Here is a 20,511-nt window from a genome sequence, read left to right as displayed (position 1 = left end):
TATTTTCCTGTAAGGAAGGGCTTTCCCTTCTCTCCTTTTAATTCATATATCAGTATAGACTTATGGATTCTTACTTTATTCAATAGCTCATAATCCTTTACTATCATTATTTTGTTGGTCAGATTGTCGCAGATGTGGTCAGTGAGATCCCCTTCAGACTGGCTCCTGTGTCTTTTTGACATATCCTGTCATTCTTTGAGCACTTTCTTTTAGGCACAGCAAGATGATCTAGGCTCCTCTTGTTCATTCCGTGACTCAGCCCTGGAATCAGCAACCTCTCCAACAAGCTCTAGTTCTTTTTAGTAGGGAATGGTATTTAGAAACCAAGAACTAGGTCCCAGGCATTTGCTCTTGTTTTTGTTTTTGTTTTGTTTTGTTAAGATTTATTTATTTATTCATTTCTGTGTGAGAGAGAATGCACGGGCATGTCCCCACAAGAGTGGGTGGAGGGGCAGAGGGAGAGGAGAGAATCCCAAGCAGACTCCCCACTAAGCGGGGAGTCCCATGCGGAGTCTGTCCCAGGACGCCTAGATCATGACCTGAGCCAAAACCAAGAGTCGGATGCTTAACCAACTGAGCCACCCAGGTGCCCCTCACCCTTGTTTTTAAGGTCCGTCCATGTTGCTATGTGTACACCTAGTGTCCATGGTGTTCCTCCCAATTTTTCTTTCCCCCATAAAGATAGATTCCCACACTACCTCCCAACACTCTCTTCACAAATACTTCTGTAAGGAACAGCCTTCTACATGTCCTTGATGGACCTGTGGCTGTATATTTGTATTGATGTGGGAGTGCCAGATAACCCCTCCAGAATGACCGCCCATCATTTACATTTCCACCGGTAGAGCATGGGGGTCTCTGTACTTCCAACAAATACTTGGCATTAACCAGCTTCCTAATTTTTGGCCAAGTGAATCTATATGCTGGGTTAGGTCTTGTTGTAACTTGCCTTTCTCTGATGACAAATGCTCATATGCTCAATGGCTTTTGGGTTTCTTCTTTGGTAAATTGCTTACTCATGATAATCATTTGCCTGTTTTTTTCAGTGGGGTCCTTACATTTTTCTTGATGATATGCAGGAGTTCCTTATATATCCTAGATATTGATCCCTTGCTGGTCCCAAAAATTGCAGATTCTGGATATGAATCTGTCATCTATCTCTTCATTTGCCTGTGCTACCTTTTATTTTTTTTTGAATATAGACCCTTTGTTTCCTTTTTGTGCAGTCTCTCACCAGCACTTTTTTTTCTATAACCATGTTAATACCCTTTGTTCCTCCACATTTTGGTTGTGGTATATAGCTGAACTCAGCTGATTCTCTTCAACAAATGGTCTATCTTTACGATGACTTAGCCTTTTACTGAGTTGTATTAAGAATGACTTTACCTCGTAGAGTGTGAGGCCTGCGTGGAAGTATTAGTCATATATACAAAACAAAACAAAAACAAAAACAAACACAACGGCAAATGCCTGGGACCCAGTTCTTGGTTTCTAAATACCATTATCTACTAAAAAGAACTAGAGCTTGTTGGAGAAGTTGCTGATTCCAGGGCTGAGTCGTATATCAACAGATATATGCTGTGGGCCTCCTCTGTGTTAGGCACTATGCTATCACTGAAAAAGTTCAGAGGTTATGAAACCTGCCTGTGGCTTTTCAGAGGTAGAGCAGGGATTTGAGCCTCTTCCTACCATATGGCTTCCCTCAGAAACTGAATTTGGTTCCTGTACACCTGTGTGTCAGATTTTTGTATCTTATTTAACAAATGGCCTAGGAAGGTGCAGAGCAAAGTGTTCTCCCCCAGCATCCGGAGGAGGGGAAAGTAATCAGGAGAGGAATGATGGCAGATGTGGCTTCTGCCATTGTAGGCCCGGAGTCCTCAAGTGGCTGGCTCTGTGCTACCTGCTGGGGACTGGTGACTGGCTCCGGGCTAACAGCAGAGGTCCCAAAGGAGGCAGGAGGATGACCTCAGTCTGGAGGGGCAGGCTGTAAAATAAAACACCAGGCCTAAATCATTCTAAACCTTTCTGAGAAGCTCATCTCTTCTCTTGCAGAAGTGTTCTATTTCTAAGATGAGAGAGCTGTCCCAAGATCTTCCTGGAGCTAACAGAATTTCCAGGCAAGTTGGCTTCCCAAGCCTTTCCTGGTAGTGGTAACTGTGGGCAGGAACACTTTCCAGAATTTCCACAAATTCCAGCGGAGGGAGGGAGGCAGGGAGGGAGGGAAGCCAAAGGCAGAAGAGCTGAGTGAGGAGGAAATCTGCCTTTGGACCAGGACCAAACAAAACAGAAATTCCTCCTGGCACGGATTTTCCCTGGAGGACAACACTGGGAAACCTGTTTACTGGGCTTTAAAAGCCAGCACAGTTTCTCGACCTCAGGGCCTTGAATCTCTGTGGTTTCACTATGGGTAGAAACTTTCTCCTCGGGTCACTCCAGGACAGAAGTGTACCGTCACACCTCCAGTTCCGGGGCCTCCCTGAGGTTTCCCAGTGCTCTTTCCTTGCTTCTCCTACCCCACTAAATTCCAGAGCCATGGCCATGTCTGGTATAGAAATGTGCTTGAGAAGGGTTTTGATCAATCAAATCAAGTAGATTCACTCTTACACCACTTTGGATCCGTTGGTGGCTCCCTGGGATCCTAGATTAAGAAGGATTCTGAGACTGTCTCGGTGGGCACAGCAGAGAGAGGGTAGAGGGACATGTGTGCTGCGATATGCTGTCCACTGTGTAGCTGCATCCAGGAACATCAGAACCCTAAAGGATTAATGAGGGGAAGATAAGGATGACTTTCTTTTTTTAATGATAAAAAGCACTTTTATTATTGCTTGGTAAAGACAAGCCTTCCCTTGATGCAAGGTAAAATCCTGGATGGACCCCTGACTTTTCTGGTCACTCTCAGGTAGTTGTAAAGTTTTATAGATACCGTAAGTGATGGTGACTTTTTTTTAAACAACAACTTTATTGAGGTACCATTTGCATATCATACATAAAAAACACCTACTTTCAGTGTGTCATTCAGTTATTTTCAGTAACTTGACAGAGCTATGAATCCATCACCACAATCTAGTTTGAGATATTTCCATCACCCAGTAAGACCCCTTGAACCCATTTATACTTTATCTCCTTTCTATGTTTTTTTTAAAAGACTTTTTATTTATTTGAGAGAAATGAAAAAGAGGGAGGAGCAGAGGGCGAGGGAGAAGCAGACTCTCTACTGAGCAGGGAGCCCAACATGGGGCTCGATTCCTAGGACCCTGAGACTGTGACCCGAGCCAAATGCAGACATTTAACCAACTGAGCCACCCAGGCACTGCCCCTTTTTCAAATTAATTAACTGATTTGACAGAGAGAGCATAAGCAGGGGGAGCAGCAGGCAGAGGGAGAGGGAGAAGCAGGCTCCTGTTGAGACCGGAGCCAGATGTGGGGCTCCATCCCAGGACCCTGAGATCATGACCTGATCCACACTTAACTGACTGTACCACCCAGACGCCCTTAATCTCCTTTCTAAACCCTGGCTCCAGGCAACCAGTTTTGTCTCTATATATTAGCCTTTTATGGACATTTACCTTTTTAACTAGGGCCTTTACCTGGAATTTTTGACGTTCTCTTAAGGATGGCCTTTTTTGCCAATCCAGGAGTATCCTTAAGAAAGTGTCAGTCCCTCTGTTCTTCATTTTCCCTCATGTGCAGCCCTGGGGCTGAAACATAATCCTTTAAAAAAATGTTTTTTCTATCTTTTTGTTTGTTTTTTCCTCTCTTATTTTATTTTATTTTTTTTTATTTTTATTTTTTTTAAAGATTTTATTTATTTATTCGACAGAGATAGAGACAGCCAGCGAGAGAGGGAACACAAGCAGGGGGAGTGGGAGAGGAAGAAGCAGGCTCATAGCGGAGGAGCCTGATGTGGGGCTCGATCCCATGACGCCGGGATCACGCCCTGAGCCGAAGGCAGACGCTTAACCGCTGTGCCACCCAGGCGCCCCTTATTTTATTTTTTTAAAAGGTTTTATTTATTTATTTGACAGAGAGAGAGAGAGAGCACAAGCAGGGGGAGGGGCCGTGGGAGAGGGAGAAGCAGGCTTCCCTCTGAGCAGAGTGCCCAATGCAGGGCTCTATCCCAGGACCCTGGGATCCTGACCTGAGCTGAGGGATCATGACCTGAGCCTAAAGCAGACACTTAACTGACTGAGCCACCTAGGTGCCCTATTTTATTTTACTTTTTTAGACTCTATGTGGGGCTTGAACTCAAAACTCTGAAATCAACAGTTGCATGCTATACCATCTCAGCCAGCCCGGTACCCCTGAAACATAATTCTTAAGGTCCCTCCAGCCCTGATCAGCCAGGACTCTTCGGGGTTCTGGTTTGAGGTAGATCTGGACCCCTCAAGGTGGTGGAATCTGACTTTGGCTTTGTTCCCTTGGGTTTAGGCCTGGTACTCTTGTTGACAGAATCCTAGACTGAGTGACCACTCAAGGCTTTTCTGGTGATCTCATGACCCATGTCAGACTAAGTTTTGGGGTTATTCTCTCAAGGAACAAATGGTATTTGGTGAAGAGCCTGTTTCATGTGGCTGTGTGACGTTTAGATGAGGAAATGCAGTGTTTTCATTAGGTTAGGCTGTCCACTGCCACAAAGACTCAAATTATAGGCCTAGAACCTGGAGGAAACTCATTTTAAAATTGAGGATCGGGGCTGTGCCTCTAGATCCCAAATCATTTGCTGTACCTGGATACGAAAAGGCGTATTTAGGGACACCTGGGTGGCTCAGTGAGTTAAGCATCTGCCTTCGGCTCAGGTTGTAATCCCAGGGTCCTGGGATTGAGTCCTGCATCGGGCTCCTTGCTCAGTGGGAGAGCCTGCTTCTCCCTCTCCCTGCCGCTCCTCCTGCTTGGGTTCTCTCTCTTTCTCTCTAATAAATAAATGAAATCTTAAAAAAAAAAAAAAGGCATATTTAGGGCCTAGGAAGGAGAGTGTTTTGGGGCTTGGTTACCTTGGTCATAGATGTGTAATTAGGACAACAATCTAGATTCTCAAACATCAAACGCCAGGCGATTCCCTGCCCTGTTAAGTTCTGCTTCTTAACCCATAGTTGAACAAGTGCTGTGTGTCAACATACGTTTGTGGATTCTACTCCACCAGAAACTGCCCCAAGGACAGAAAGGAATAGGATACAACCCTTGCTCCTCAAGGAGTGGAGGGTTTGATGGAGGGAGCAGGTAGATGGACTGGCGCCCTCACCCTGAAGGGCTCTAATGTAGGCTTGTAAAGTTTGTAATGTTGGTTTGTAAACTTTTCGTGGAGTTTCTTCCGGCATGCAGAGTGGGGACTGATTCGTCCCAGGGGCGCAGGGAAAGGTTTGAAGAGGGGACGACATTTGGTTTGAACTTTGAAGGATTGTTACCTTACCTTTTTCACAAAGGTTTTCGATGTAGCTTATAAGGATACATGCTGTAAAGAGAACAGATATAAATAAAATCAGAAAAAGAGAAAATGTGACTTAGAAAGTCAAAGACTGGGGAAGAGTTAAAATGTTGATATTCATACCTTATGGCCCAACATACTTGCTGCATCTGTTCCTTTGCAAAAGCCAAAAGTGAAACATATTCCATATTCTGAGTATTGTCAGAGAGCAGAAGTGTCCAGTAGCTCCTGAGTGTAGATTGTTTTTCTTGGTACCCACTCTTTTTTTAACTTTTATTTATTTTATTTAAAAAAAAATTTTAGAGAGTGATGGAGTGAGAGAAAGCATGCTTGTGTGCGTGCGCGCGTGCGCGCACACACACACACACACACACACACGCAAGTGGGAGCGGGGGGAGGGGGAGAGGGAGAAGGGGAGAGAAAGAATCCTCAAGCAGACTCCACGCTGAAGGCAGAGCCCAATGTGCGGTGATCTCACAACCATGAGATCATGACCTGAGCTGAAATCAGGAGTCAGACACCCAACCGACTGAACCACCCGGGCACCCCTCTTGGTACCCACTCTTAAAGAGCTTCTTGGGGGTGGGAGGGAGGTGGTGGTTAATGAATGAACCTATAAACCACCATTTCTCAAAGTCCGGGGACCCACATTAAAGTTATCTAAAGTGCTTGTTAAAATGCAGAACCCTGGACCTCATTCCCAAACCTACCAAATGGAGAGCTCTGGGGAGTAGGAGCCAGGAATCTGCAGTTTTATGTGCTTTCCCAAATGATTGCTGTTGCACTCCACAGTTTGAGCCTCTGCAATAGAAGGACACCTCACCAGCATTTTGAAAGCCAGCGCGTAGCAAATAAGAGTACTTGGCCTTGGGGTGCCTGGCTGGCTCAGTTGGAAGAGCATGTGACTCTTGATCTCAGGGTCGTGAGCCCCACGCTGGGTGTAGAGATTACTAAAAAAAAAAAAAACTTTAAAAATAAACTTAAAAAAAAATGAGTGGTTGGCCTTTGAAGATTGGGTAGGAATTTAATGGGGGAGAGAGCAGAGTGCAAGAAAGGGGTTTCACTGACATGGATGGTTCCTTGGTGGCCAGGTCACTTTCAGGTGATATTTTGGAAGACCTACAAAGTGTGGCAGTTCAGGTACATGGCAGGGCCACTTCTAAGCACAGATAGAGGAGTAACGGATGCCACTGTTCTCGATTAGTCTGGCTTCCTGTTGGCCACCTGGGCTCTGCTCTGCAGACCTCCTCTGCCAGGCTTTTTTATTTTTTGAGCAAATACTTTGTTTTTTTCTGTGCCCCCAAATGCAGGGTTCTGAGACCACAAATGTGTTCTGCTTCCTGTTGAAAAAGCATTTCCGTCCCTGGGGTCTAATAGTGGCTTGGATGGTGAGCTGGCAGAAAGAACAGTGGGTGTCGAAATTGTGTTGAGTGTATGGTTTGCTTAAGACATATCAAGTCAGCATTAGCACTAGATTATTCCTCTTTTCTGGTCACTGAATTGTATGTTTTGAAAATCTTTATTTTGGAAGGCACTTGCTTATTGGGCAGGGGACGAAAGAGAGGGTCACACTTCCCGTCCTTGGGTTATATTTTAAAATAGTTATTGTTTAATTTTAGAGATAGACCCAAAGATATAAAGAAAAATACCATGAACATCTGGTTTAAGAAATAAATTATTGCTAATACTTTTGAAGACTTTGTGAGCTAGATTTTAAAATTTAATGAGTAATGGTTAACATGAGACTTGAGAAGTCCCTTCTGGTGGCTCTCTGTCCCCTGCTCTTACGTCAGGTTTCCTTGAAGTGTATCGAAAGCCTCTTGGTTGCTTGTATCAGTAGCAGGTAAGCAGGGAGAAGAGCTGTGTGCTGTCCACTCAGGTAAGAGTTGTTGGTGTACTCTGTGTCCACGGCAGCCAAATGGGCACGCCTCTTGCATGATGAGTCCTCTCTGAGAGGAGCTGCTTCTGTGCAAAACTTTCCTTGACTCTCTTCTCTGGCACCAGAGTTGACACCCCTTCCTTTGTGCCATTTCAGCTGTTCTCACCACTGCCATCCTCACCCTTGTTTGCTGGTCTCCCTCCCCTCCAAGAGCAAAGAATTCTTCTTAACCCAGCCCTGCTGCTGCCTGCCTGGCACGAAGCAGCCTGGCCCGGTGCAGTAGATGTGCTTCTCATTTCTAGTCTGAGGTGCCACAAGGAGCACCGTGAGTTCATGGGACCACTGCAGACAGCTGTCACCTCAAGCCTGTGGGTTAGGTAGGACTGGCTTCCAGTGCATACCTGGCCTGCAGGAGAATGGTACAGAGACAAATGGCCTACCGAAATGAGCACTGTGGTTGAGGGGCAGATAGTTTGAAGAGGTGCTATGTCACACCATCGGGGCTGAGGCCTGGCCAAGGAAGACATGCCCGCATCCCAACTTGAGAACCACAGAGCTATGGGCACTGCCTAGTCTCACAGTTCCCATGTGTTTGAGTTTCATTACCCAGGAAAGTTTCAAAAGAAACTTAGGGGCCGGATCCTTGGCTGTCGAGTACGGATTTTTTACAAATTAAATTTAAAATAAATCAATTCAGTCTCAAAATCCACCACGCTCATTTCATATAAGGACATTTTAACTCTTAGAGTAGGAAGCCCTTGCCTTTGGAAGAAAAGGCATTCCAATACATTGATTACACTTAGCTTAATGAAGAACAATGTACATTGTCTTTACTTTTACCATCTTGTGGCCGCCTGGTGAAACATTGTCACGACCCAGCATGAAGTCAGAGATTGTATCTTGAACCACTGGCCAGTCAGCTGGGAAGTGGTGACTCGATGTTCCAGCCTGTTTTGCTGAGGATAGAGGAATGAACTAGTGGCTCAGCCAGCATGAAAGTGAGGCAGGGAGTCCGTGCTGGGTTGGCTCTAGATTAGCCGGGCTTTGATGGAGGGGCATGTGTGTGTTTGGGTTTGCCGTGCCGGGCAAGGGAGCGGTGGAATTTGTCTGAGTTGAGCTCACACATTGAAGTTATTGAGCGCCTTACACGCAAGGCCGTGACCTGGACTCCCAGCCGAGAGGCCCACGTGGCGGGGCTTTAGCCGGGGGAGCCGAGGACAGGCTCACATCTGCTCAGCTGCTTACGTAACCCTGCTTCCAGCTCCCAGAGCCAAGAAAACACACAAGCCAGCCCAGCGGGGCCCAGGGCCTGTGGTAGCAGACGCCATGCGCCACACAGCAAGGGAGCCTTGGCTCCGCGCGAGGACTGTCATGAAGCCCTCAGCCCTCTGCTTCCTCCCCTCGCCCCTCTCCGAGGCCCCTGGCAGTGGCTCTGAGATCTGATAGCAGTTCGTTGTGATTCTGGGCAGAGCTGGTCACTGCCCTCCTGGAGTCTGAGCTCTCTGGATTTTCTCATTGAGACAGAGCCAGGCACGCCGTAGAGGACGGCCCCTGCAGCATGGCAGGGGGTGTGCAGGGCGCTCAGGGAGGCCTCCTGACTGGCACGGGACCCAGGAGGCATTTGGCTCCAGGTCTGCAGCCGCCGCTGACTGCTGAGGGCTGACCAATCTCAGGCGTGAGCCACAGGGCTCTCAGAGCTGTGGAGGCTTCAGAGAAAGCAGGTGGGGAAAGAATTGCCACGGATAGCAGGATTGGGTGCTCTGGATGTGTCGCAGACATGATGGGGGTTGTGAGAAGGGCCCAGAGAGGAGCAGGAGAGTGAGAAGAGGCTGTTCAGTAATAAAGCCCTGCATGAAGCTGTTGGAGGAGTGAGTCCCTTAGATGGCTGTAAACCAGGGTAGTTTCCCTTAAGCTCTGTCACACCCTCAACCGGGAGCTCCTTGAAGTCGCGAACTGTCTTGACTATTCTGTCGCCTCCCCTCCCCCACAGCGCACACAATCTGGCACATAGTAGGTGCCAGAAAGGACTGATTAAAACCAATTGGAAGTGGCTTTGACACATACCATAGGAAAAATTGGCGTTAAACTCTTCAGAGAAGAGTCTGGTTTGGCACTTGAGTAGGCTCCCATGGATTGTCACATGCTCTTGATGCCTCCTGTGTGTTGAGCGAGTGTGCTGGGTTTGGGGAAGGGGAGAGGGAATAGAAGATGGACCACCTAGGTTATCGGCTCCCAGAATCGGGTGGACAGTGGTGTCAGTTGCCGAGGAAACTGTGGAGCAGAGGCAGGTTTGGCCATAGGTGATGATGGGGGGGGTGGGGGGTGGTTGAATAAGAGTTCATTTGGTGCCAGTTGGATTCCAGTCCCTGCAGCCTCCAGATGGGGAAACCAGTATCCTGAGAGTGGGTGGCACTTGCCTAAAGATCATCCAGCAAGTCACTGGTGGAGCTGAACCAGGGCCCAGGCAGCCTTTCTCCTGTCTAGGAAACTACCTTAGGACCGCCTTTTTGGACCCCCGAAACAGGCAAAACTAAGATGCTTTCCAGCCCGCAGGTGTCTGCTCTTGGGAGGTGGGGCAGAGCAAGTGTGAATTCCTGTCTTCTGGGTTGGTTTCAGAAGATATGAGCAAGCTGGTAGGGTGACAGTCCAACCCCTCTTGGGTTCCCGAAAATGGAGTTATGTTTAGCAGCATCTTCAGAACCAGAGGTGGGGTGGGGCTCCAGGGAGGTGGAGGGTATCGCAGATGTTCTGGGGCCCTCTGAGGTGCGAAGAGCCCAGTGACGATCTTCTTTTCATGTTTTTCACAAGTGCACTGGGCTGTAGGGCCTCCCAGAAGCTTTGCTGGGGTCGAGCAGCCCAGGCCTCGTGGACCTTATGGGGAAGGGCTGCCTCCATGAAAGCCCCAAAGCTCGTGAAGATGAGAGATCCAGCTCCCCATTGCCCAGTCACCCGGGCTCCTTGTGATTTACCTACATCCTTCCCCAGATTGGCCAGGTCATTCCCTAGGGGAGCGGTGGCCTGAGATTCCATATTTTTCACCAATTGCCTCACATTTTGATGATGAGTTTGAGAAAAACGGGTTCAGGTGACCCCTTACTTAGTCCTGGAGCACAGTACCCACTCACCTGAGGGCACCCTGAGAAGTTGGAACTGGGTCAGTTGTGTGAGGGACTGATCTGTGAGGCCTCGGTACCCCCGCGCCAGGGCATCTGCTGTCTGAGCTCTGGTAACGAAGAGGGCAAAAGGACAAAGCCAGATAGGGGCTTTATTAATTTTAAGATTTCGGTCCGTCTTTTAATGCAAAAGTCTGTTGTTAGAGGAAAGAAGGAAGGGCATTTCTGGCAAAGAGTAAAGTGTGGACATAGGCATGGTTTATGGGGATGGGGAGGGAGGTAGAGCTGGCTGAGGGGCCTTGTTGCCAAGCTAAGAGGTTTGGCCTTACTTGTCAAAGACTACACTGCCTGTGAGCCATCAGAAGTTTTTTTTAAGCAGGAAAGTGATATGATCAGATCTGCGTCTCAGAAGAAAATAAATGGATGGGAATAGGTCCGATGATGATGGAACTGAGTCAGCATTGGAGGGAGGGAAGGTGTTTCAGGTGAACTTGCTCCCAGTTTGTGGTCAGCATTCTCACCTCTATTCCGTAGTTGCTTTTGTTCTTGTGGCTAGTTGGCTTCACAGGTGAAGCTCGTTACGCTAGATTAACAGTTCTCAAAATGTGTTCCCTAGTCGAATGGTTCTATGGCCAAGTAAGTTTGGGAAATGGTGGGTTATATAAAGTGAAGGGGGTTTCTTGACTGCACAACTTCTCAGAGCCTTTGGTGTGCCTTTCCAGAGGCAAGATTTCGTTGCTTATTTGACCAGGGGACATGTTCTTCCATTGAGTGTCCTACTGGAATTATTGTTTTCTGGAACCTACTTTGAGAAAGTCTGGCCTACAGGGAATACTGGGGCTCTGGGTTTGAGGTTTTGTTTTGTTTTGTTTTTAAGATTTTATTTATTTATTTGAGAGAGAGCGAGAGCAAGAGAGAGAGAGAGAAAGAACACAAGTAAGGGGGGAGGGGCAGAGGGAGAAGAAGCAGACTCCCCACTGAGCAGGGAGCCCAACTCAGGACTCGATCCCAGGACCCCAGGATCATGACCTGAGCCAAAGGCAGATGCCTAGCTGACTGAGCCACCCAGGCGCCCTGGGTTTGCGTATTGACTCTGTCCCCAGTTTCTTGTGTATTCCTGGGCCTGTCTTCCCTGCCCTCACCTTGTACGCCACATGAGGGGCTGTCCCCAGCTGAGGAGTGCAGTTCTCTCCTAGCTCCACCTTAGGAAACAAGCACTTGCATGTCTGTATCTGGATCTTGACCTTGGCCTCTCCCACTACTCAGCTTATCACTACCTCAGAATCCACCATCCACGTCTCATCGATTTTACTTCCAAGCCAAGAGCTCTCTTACTAAGTTATTTCTCTTATCTGGAGCTGTATTCTTCCAGGCTAGAAACTTGGGGGTCCTCTCTGACTTTTTCTGCCTTCTTTGTCCCCTTTGTTACTCCATCACCTACGTTTACGAAACATTCTTCTTCGATGTTCTTTTCAGCTGTCTCTCCTCTCTGTTTCCCCGTAGTCTGCTCTGGGTCTCAGTTCCTCCAGTCCCTACCCCTGGAGTTTTTTTTTAAATCTGTGCATCAGGTGCCTTCCTGAGACATGGGTTACTCATACCACTCCTTGCTACCTTCTGATTTGAGGCAGATTTCCACAACACCACCCTCCCCAACACACGCGCACGCACGCGCGCGCACACACACACACACACACACACACACACTCACCCCTTCTCCCAACTAGGCTAGGTTCAGAGAGTTGATTTGTGCAGGGCCACACAGCTGGGAGGTGGCAAAGTTAGGTCTCAACCTCATGATTTCTGAGAAAGTACTTTCTCATCCATTTTCTCTGATCCTTACAACAACCTTTCAGGAAGTCTGAGCAGCAATCACTCCATTTCCAGTTAGAGCTGAGAAACCTAGAATCTCAGAGGCGTGGGTCCTGGGCAGATGAGCACTTCATAGGGTGACCACCTGTCTGGCTTTGCCTGGTGTGAGGGGTTTCCTGGGATGGTTGGTCGTGCTAGTGCTGGACGTAAGTGCCTTTTTCATAGCCACACTGCCTCCCAGGAGGATGTGTCTCCTGAGGTTGTGGTTTGGGGGAACCCTGTAGCCTGCTAACTTCTCCTTCCTTCCACCTCTCTAGTCGGCCCCATGGTGATCGAGTTTAACATGCCTGTGGACCTGAAGCTTGTGGAGAAACAGAACCCAGAGGTGAAGGTGGGCGGCCGCTATACCCCCAAGAACTGCATCTCTCCCCACAAGGTGGCCATCATTATTCCATTCCGTAACCGGCAGGAACACCTCAAGTACTGGCTGTATTACTTGCACCCAATCCTACAGCGTCAGCAGTTAGACTACGGCATCTATGTTGTCAACCAGGTGAGGTCTGGGAAGATGGAGTGAGGGAGGGAGTGTGTGTATGTTTGCGCACATGTGCGCACATACACACACACAAATATGTGAGTAATGAGGGGTAAGAGAAAGAACATGATACTAGACGTGTGGCATTTTATAACCCCACCGCCATCACCCTTCTTAAGCAATGCAGATAAGCTATATGCCATACAACTTGCTTGCTTGTTGCTGTCTGCTCTTTAAGCAAGAGTAATTGCTGGGGTATTTTGTCTTCTTTTTGCAGCAGGTGCCCTTCCCGCAAAATTGAGAGGAAAATGACAATCCTAATTCTCCCAAAGTAAAGCACTGATTATTTCCTATCTTTGGGTAGCTGTGTATTTTCCTTTATTACACACACACACACACACACACACACACACACACCCATTTAAATGTCAGAGTTTTAGGCAGCTTCAAAAGTATCCGGTCTAACTGTATCTTCTGGGACGCCTATGGGAGATAGCACCCTTAGATCATGCCAGCCCCTAGCAAAATGGCTGGGAAAGTCCGATTCGTAGGCCACTGAGCATCATGTGCACTGGGCTGGATCTGAGAAGAGAGAGTGTCTCACTGCATGTCTGATTCGTGTGTGTTGAGTTTAGCCATGCTTAGGAAACTAATGTGGAAGACACGTCAGCCTTTATCAGCCTGACCTGGAGAATCAGATTGATCTAGAATGCAGTTTTTAAAAAATAACTTTACTGATTTCCAGTTTGAGAAGCATGATTATTTTTCTAAGAGTGTAACTTTGGTGTTTTAAGTTATCATAAATACCTAAATTCATATTTTTATAACCTACTAGGTGGAATAACACATTTACCCTGTCAGTATACTAAAGTTCGGTGAAATTCATCTGAAGAGAACAGTATGCCCAGTTCTAAAAGGCTCACTGTCCATTTCATTTCAAGAGAAACTCTGGATCTGCTAGAGGCAGTAAAATTCTTGGTAGTTGACAACTTCTGTCAAAGTAGAGGGACTTTGTTTGCCTTCCTGGGACCCGAGGGAAGCTGGAAATAACAGTGTGTCCATCGACCATTTCTGGGCACTACCATGACATAGTGCTGCAGAGAGATTCTAAAGAAGTAAGGTCCCAGTTCTATCTGTCTGGAAGCTTCCTTCCCCACAATGGCAAGTGGGACCCTTCCAGGGAATAATCTGTGAACAGTCCCAAATAGTATGTGATTGGATGGTGGCTGCCAAATGCTTTGGAAGCTCTGAGGAAGGAGAAGGCAGTGAGTGACCTGGAAGAACCAGGATATAAACTACGTTATAAGGGCTGCAGGGACACCTGGGCATCTCAGCTGGAGCCCGTGAACAGGGACTTCAATGCAGAAAGGAGCTTTGCATGTTCCTGGAGATAGAGTTGACATAAGGGTAGGAAAGCAGCCAGGTGCAGGAGCTGAATCTGTCAGATTCAGGCAGAACAGCCCTGTTAAAAGGTAGCAGACGTTCAAGTTGGGGGAGTAGGTGGCAGGCAAACCCCTCAAGGCTTTTTGAGTCCCCCGACCAAATGAGGCACAGACCAAGGCCCTGAGAAAATCTGCAGGCAAGATAGCCAGACAGTTGTGGGTCATCTTAGAAGAATATTTGAGAATGTAAGAGAGAATAGGTAAATGCCCTATAAAATCCAAGCCACTTCAATCCAACAAGTATTTGTTTAAGAAAACCCTTGTCATCAAGGAACATTTGTCTGATGCCAATGAACACATGTTGATCATGGCAAGATTCAGGAGCATTATTAAAGCAATGGCAGTGAGCGCCTAGAAGAGGAAGCCGTCATCGCCAGGAGCCAGTAGGGAATTACTAAAAACAGCCATGCCAGCTGCATCACCTTCCTCTCTTCCGCAGTTATTAGACCAGTGGGTGAGTGATACACTGTAGACACAGTTTTGTCAGATCTTACTACACAAAGCATCTAATGACCTCCCACAGATCTGCCTGAACACAAGATAGACAGCTGTGGGCTAGAGAGCATGTAAATTAGATTAAAATATATACTTGAGTTAAGAGGGTAAAAGAATTAGTGGTGATGCTGAGCTTTTGAATTTCGGTGACGAGGTCAAGGAAGACTGGAGGGAAGGATGCGAAGGTAGAGCTATGTTATATTTTAGGGGAATGGGAGACTCCCCATTCAGTTACAAAGTCAAAACAAATAGGACCAGTGAGATTTAGCCATGATCTTAAATTCCTATGACATAATTTATATAGCTATTTCCCAGGTTTCAAACAACGGATTTCATACTGGCTCTATGCTCCTGAGCCTATCCCAGTCCAAGCTGGCGGAACAACTAAGCAAGCCAGCTTGGACAGTGGCTCCGCTGTGCTGGCTCACGGTGGACACCGCATAAGATGGGGCTTTTTGCAAGGTGCACTTTCCTAAAAGGAGCTCTGAGGCCGCATGCATTTGAAAAATGCTGGATTGAACAACAGGAAGCAGGCTTCATTCCTGCAGAGCCTTTAGCGTGCTAGTGTACGTTACAGCCTCTAAAACTACTCAGCACACGGTGTTTTCTGAGCTTGGCTGACGAGATCTGTTTTCCAAGAACAGTCTCAAGCAGTGACTGTTCTGTGAATTGCACTTTGAGGAAAGCAGGCCTAAAGCAATACCTCCTTCCTGCCCAAACCCATCTCCGCATCCCACCTACCTCTTTACTTCCCTAGGATACTGAGACCGCCCCCCCCCCAATCTCTTCCCACTTGCAGTTTAACATCGGAAATATTTTATTTATACATTTCCAAACATATTTACATCTTTTTCCCCTGTAGTCTTGTCAGTATCATTATCTTACCACTCCCCTTCCATACCTTTTTGCTTCTCTGTCTTTTCCTTCTTTTCTAAGGGTTAACTTAGGAAAATCTTTTCCTCCTTGTGTCTCTCTCCCCCACCTAATCTTATTTATTCTGCTCCAACTCTACCCTGATGATTTCTTTGGGAAAGTATGATCTGACTTCCAGATAACCAAATCATGAAGAAACTTGAAGTTTGCTCTACCTTTCCGGTAAAGAATATCATCTGTATGATATCCGTAATGAGCACATAATAAAGTGGTGAGAGGAAACCTAATCCTTGAAAAGAGGCGGAAGAAGAAGCATTTGGAGCATGCCCCACCTACGAATTAGGAATTTCCTCTGTTCTCTTCTGTTGTTATATAAAGAAGAGGAAGAAAGGGAGTTGGTAGCATCTGGCTTTGACCTTCGTGTAAATAGGCATTCAAGCCTCACATCTTCTTCCTGCCTCAGACACCCTGCTGTCATTTTGACTCTTCATCCACTGCCTGCCCCATTTAAGATGAGAGAGAAAGAATGCTTGAAGTAGGAGGGGCCTCTGCGCCATCTATTCCAAGGGTTCTCCAACAGGTTTTTGAGAACAGAACCTCCTGGACCCCATTAAAATGCTGTTCACTCACCCCATCAACAGCAGGTCACAATGGTGCTATTCTACTTGAATTGGAGACGGTGTCCCCATCTCTACCCCACCCTTCCCTTTCAGTCTTTGCTGGGATCTGCCTGGACCCCCCAGGCCAGGTAGTATGAAAATGTCGACTCTTTTGCACCCATAAGGAAACAAGACTCAGAGAGGGGGAAGGGACCAGTAGGAAGTCACGTAAGTAACAGGAGGGCTGCAGCTATAGCCCAGTCTCTGTTACCCAGTGCCCTCTCACTGCATCAGCGCTCACTCTGTCCTCTAGGCCATTTCTTCAAAGTCTTTCTCCCAGCTGGGTAGAAGGAGGGCTGGGAGTAAGCTTCAGGCTGGGACTGCCTGGGTTCCAGCTCTGCCACTTCCCAGCGCGGTGACCATAGGCTTGAATTCTTCAGACCTCTGTTTCCTCATTGGCAGGAGGGAGAGGTTTTGCTGTTTGCACATGGGGCCTGTAAAGCGCCTGGCACAGGGCAAACCCTCAGTAAACATTAACTGTCGTTGCTATGATTTGCGTTCCTTCTCCCCACTCACCCCTCCTTTCTTCCTGCCTGTTTCCTCTGCCCAGTGCTAGAGTGATGAACTCTTTACTGCTTTCCCTGCCTCCTGCTTCACCCCTACTCAATACCAGCCTCAAGACCCTCTTCCATTTGTATGGCCTCGGGGGGTCAGAGGATAGTGGATAGTGACAGAAACCAGAATCTCAGGGGACTTAGGGAGCCTGTCAAGGCCAACAGCTTCTTCCGAGTAGAGTTGTGTCTCAAGCTTCTCACACAGGGGTGAGCTTTCAGGAGCTTTTGTGGCTCCTACCCTTGTCCTCGTTAACCACTCCCTTTTGCTCGAGGCCCTTCCAATTACCATAACAACTTGCATCTCCCTTGAAGTGTGTTGGAGGGGAGTGGGGAGGGCTTTACCAGCTGAGATTGCTGTGCATCTACCGGTCTCGGCACTCCTCCTGCCCTGGCCCCCCAGTGTTCGAGCCTCCCACTAGGGTTGTGGCACGTCCGCCCTCTTGGAGCCAAGGGTGCTGCTCTGGGGCACAGATGTCCCACCTGCGGTCGCACCCTGGGGCCTTGGTGCAGAGGTGGATACCAAGCTGTCATAGCAGATGGGGAGGGGCACTGTAACACCTCATACTTTAATGAGGAAAGGAAACTGTCAAACCACCTACCATGGAAGAAAGGCAGGTTACCACCTGGTAGTAAAAGCTGTACAAAAGAAATAGGGGATGTTTGTGAAGTTAACCAGCATAAAAATTACCAAACAGATGAGGAATGCAGGCCCAGCTGGTCGGGTAGGTTTGTCGTAACTGTGCAGCCCTTTGTCCCGAGTCAGGGACCAGGACCGGTCTCTCCGATTCTGTGTATCCTCTGGTGCTTCTGATCTCACCCAGCTGCCCCAGATATTTCTAGTTCTGACCATGTTACTCTTTAAGCCCTTCACTATGTCCCCACTGCCTACAGCCAAGGGTCTAAAGGGTCCAAAGCCCCAAGCTTGGCATCTAAGACCTTGTGCAGTGCCCCCATGACCTACCTCTAGCCACTTCCTCCTCAGCCCTGCTTTAGACACACTTGACACCACAGACACACTGGACTCTCCATCTTCACTGAGACACACTCTGTGTTCCCCTCCTTGTGCCTTTGCTGATGCTGCCCCCTCTGCCCTGGGTACCTGTCCTTCCTTCCCCTAGTTCTTTCTTTCTAGCCACCATTTAACCCCCACCTTCACCCCCGCCCCCACCTTAGCTCTGGGAGGCCTTGGAGTAGAGCCAACTTCTCCTTCCCTGCTGTTCCCAGGCCACTCAATGCTTTCTGGTGAGGGGTGAGGGCTGACTCTGTGTGTGCATGCTCTCCCTAGCCTGTGACTTCTAGATCCGAGGCGCCTCAGGTCTGATTCCCTCTGGCTCCCTGACCACATAGCTCTGTGCACCGTCCAATGCTTAGTCAGAGTTTGGAGCTAGAAGCTGCTCCCTCTGACTCCTGCCCATTTACTGAACATCCATCCCTGGACCCCTTGCTCCTGGTTCTCTGGTGAAGTCTGTTGCTCTTGGAAGCAAAGCCTCCTTTCCCAGTCAGGCCAAGTGATGACCCTTGGGAACCAACCTGCACAGCACTTCCCTGGGGCCTCTCTCCAAAGCTTCCTCCTCCTTGCTGACCAGAGCAGGCTGCCTGGGACATTGCCCTCAGGGTGACCTTGCGTTTCAGGAAAAATGCAGAGAACCTACTTTAGCCCTGTGGTTGCTGATGATCATAAGACTTTATGGTCCTTTGGACTGAACCTCTTTCATGGTTTCACTTTGAATTTTGACCCTACCAGCCCCCCAGTAAGGCAGATTGGTACTCTCATTGTTTCTGCTGAGAGAAAGCTCACAAAGGTAAGCAGCTTGTTCGGGGCCCCATGATGGCTGGGTGGCAGACCTGGGATTTGAACAGAGATCACCTGAGACCTAAGGAATGCCTTGCTTGGCCACGTTCAGTCCTGAACACACTCATTCCTCTCACTGGGAAACAGGTCCATATTCACTTGGCAACACCACCTTGAGTCCCAGTGGGTCGTGAGAGGTGAGTAGCAGCTTTGGAGTAACAGCCTCAAAAGGAGGCTTGTCCAGTTGTCATGCTGACAGGTAAATCCTGGTCTGCAAGCCTGGGGTTGCAGCACAGGGGGGCCTGCCTGAGGATTCTTTGAGTTTGGAAATTTTTTCCCTCTTCCTTTTTGTGCTGTTGTGAGGTAGTTCCAGGCCGCTTGTCTGGAACCAAGTATGGCCAGGTTTGGAGACAGCCCTTTGTACCCTCAGTGAGTGAGAGTACTGTCACCACACTTCAGCAACTTATCTCTGTCACTGGGCCAAGTAGCTGGTTCCTACATGAGGCCAAGATGAATTAAAGTGAATCAGACTCATGGGTCCATCCCATTGTGGAGAAGGACAACTGCCTGGGCCTCTGGCGCTACAGTTTGGTTTGGTTTCTGTGTTGATCTTGTCTGTTCACCATCCTCCCCATCCCTGCCTTCCATTATCTCCTGAAGCTGTCAGCACCCAGACTGATGTGTGCAGGAATGGGGCTCGGGAGTGGTAGGGCCAGTCCCATCCTGCAGCACCCCCTTTCTTAAGCACTGGGACCTTCTGGATCTTGGGGCCCAGGAGCGTTGTGGGAAGACTGGGAGTGTCTGTGTCGCACCAGAGCTTGTGTGCTGTGCCAGTGACTGGCCGTTTCCTTTGCCCTGTGTTTTCCCCTCTCCCCGTCTGTGGCTTGGTCCATTCTCCTGGGGAATGTGGCAGAGCACTTACAGGCACAGACTCGTGAATTGCCTCCCTGGACATTGTTCTGGGAAATGTCATTTTCCCTGCACACCTGTGATGTCATGATGGGGCGCGACAGCTTCTTAAGAATTTGCCTTTGCCCTGGAACAAGAGGGGTGAGAATGCCCCCCCTTTTCTTCACAACCTTGACATTGCCTCTCTTCCTTACCTCTCTCCCTTGCATCCATCCTTGTCTCTTTTTTCTTTTTTTTTTCCTTCTAGTGGGGGCCTTTTGCTTTTACTTGTTAATCCTGTTTGTAGCAAAGCAAGCTGAAGGAGGAGCTCCTCTCTGTGATCTGCTTCTTGCTCTCCACCTACCTCCTCTTCTGTGCCCTCCACCTCCTAGAGAGAGAGAGAGAGAGAGGAGTGCCGGCCCAACTCCTGCTGTGACTGCCGCCGCCGCCGCCACTGCTGCTGCCCTGGTAATGTCCACATGCCCCAAATCAAACCTGAGCCCAGGCCCTGGGGTCTCTGGCAAGGTCATAGTCTCTGTGGGCTTGCTCGGAAATGCTGGGGTCGCTGGAAGCCAGCCTGTTGTGCAGAGGTCTGAGATACTTTGCCTTAAAATTAAGCCACAATTGAGCTCATGCTGTTTGTGTATATCCTTTTGTGTCCTGCATTTTTCTTCAATTCTGTGTCATCAGCATCTTCCCATGCTCTCTCATAGCCTTCATAATCCCCTGTCCGCGCTGTCCTAGTAGTTGAGCACACGGCTCGACGGCGAGGAACCTAGCTGTTCCTCTCCTACAGAGCATTTAGATAATTCCCACTTTCTCACTGGTGTCGGTAGTACCGTAATGTGCATCTCTGAGTCGGAAGCTTATTCGGTGCTTGCTTCCACATTTAGAATCGTTTCCCCAGGCTAGATTTTCCGACACGGAATTAAGCACGTTTGTAGTCCTTCATATAAATGGTCAAGTTGCTTTCTGAAAGAGAAGCCCTTTATTTTTTAAAATGTTTTCCTGCAGAAAGTGAGATCTCAGGACCTCAGGTCCAGGGAAAGA

At 48.2% G+C, this 20,511-nt stretch overlaps 1 protein-coding gene across 1 annotated transcript in view; it reads left to right on the top strand.

Annotated features, from left to right (window-relative positions):
* B4GALT1 (beta-1,4-galactosyltransferase 1) overlaps positions 1 to 20,511 on the top strand; it is a 52,980-nt gene that overhangs the window by 17,518 nt on the left and 14,951 nt on the right. Inside the window, exon 2 of the mRNA XM_008695210.2 lies at positions 12,541 to 12,776. Coding sequence (XP_008693432.2) covers positions 12,541 to 12,776 — 236 coding nt within the window. The remainder of the gene's footprint in view (positions 1 to 12,540; positions 12,777 to 20,511) is intronic.

Source organism: Ursus maritimus, unplaced genomic scaffold (assembly GCF_017311325.1).
Source record: "Ursus maritimus isolate PB19 unplaced genomic scaffold, ASM1731132v1 scaffold_17, whole genome shotgun sequence".
NCBI lineage: Eukaryota > Metazoa > Chordata > Mammalia > Carnivora > Ursidae > Ursus > Ursus maritimus.
The sequence above is the reverse complement of the archived record's forward strand: the minus strand, read 5'-3'. Positions and strand labels throughout refer to the sequence as shown.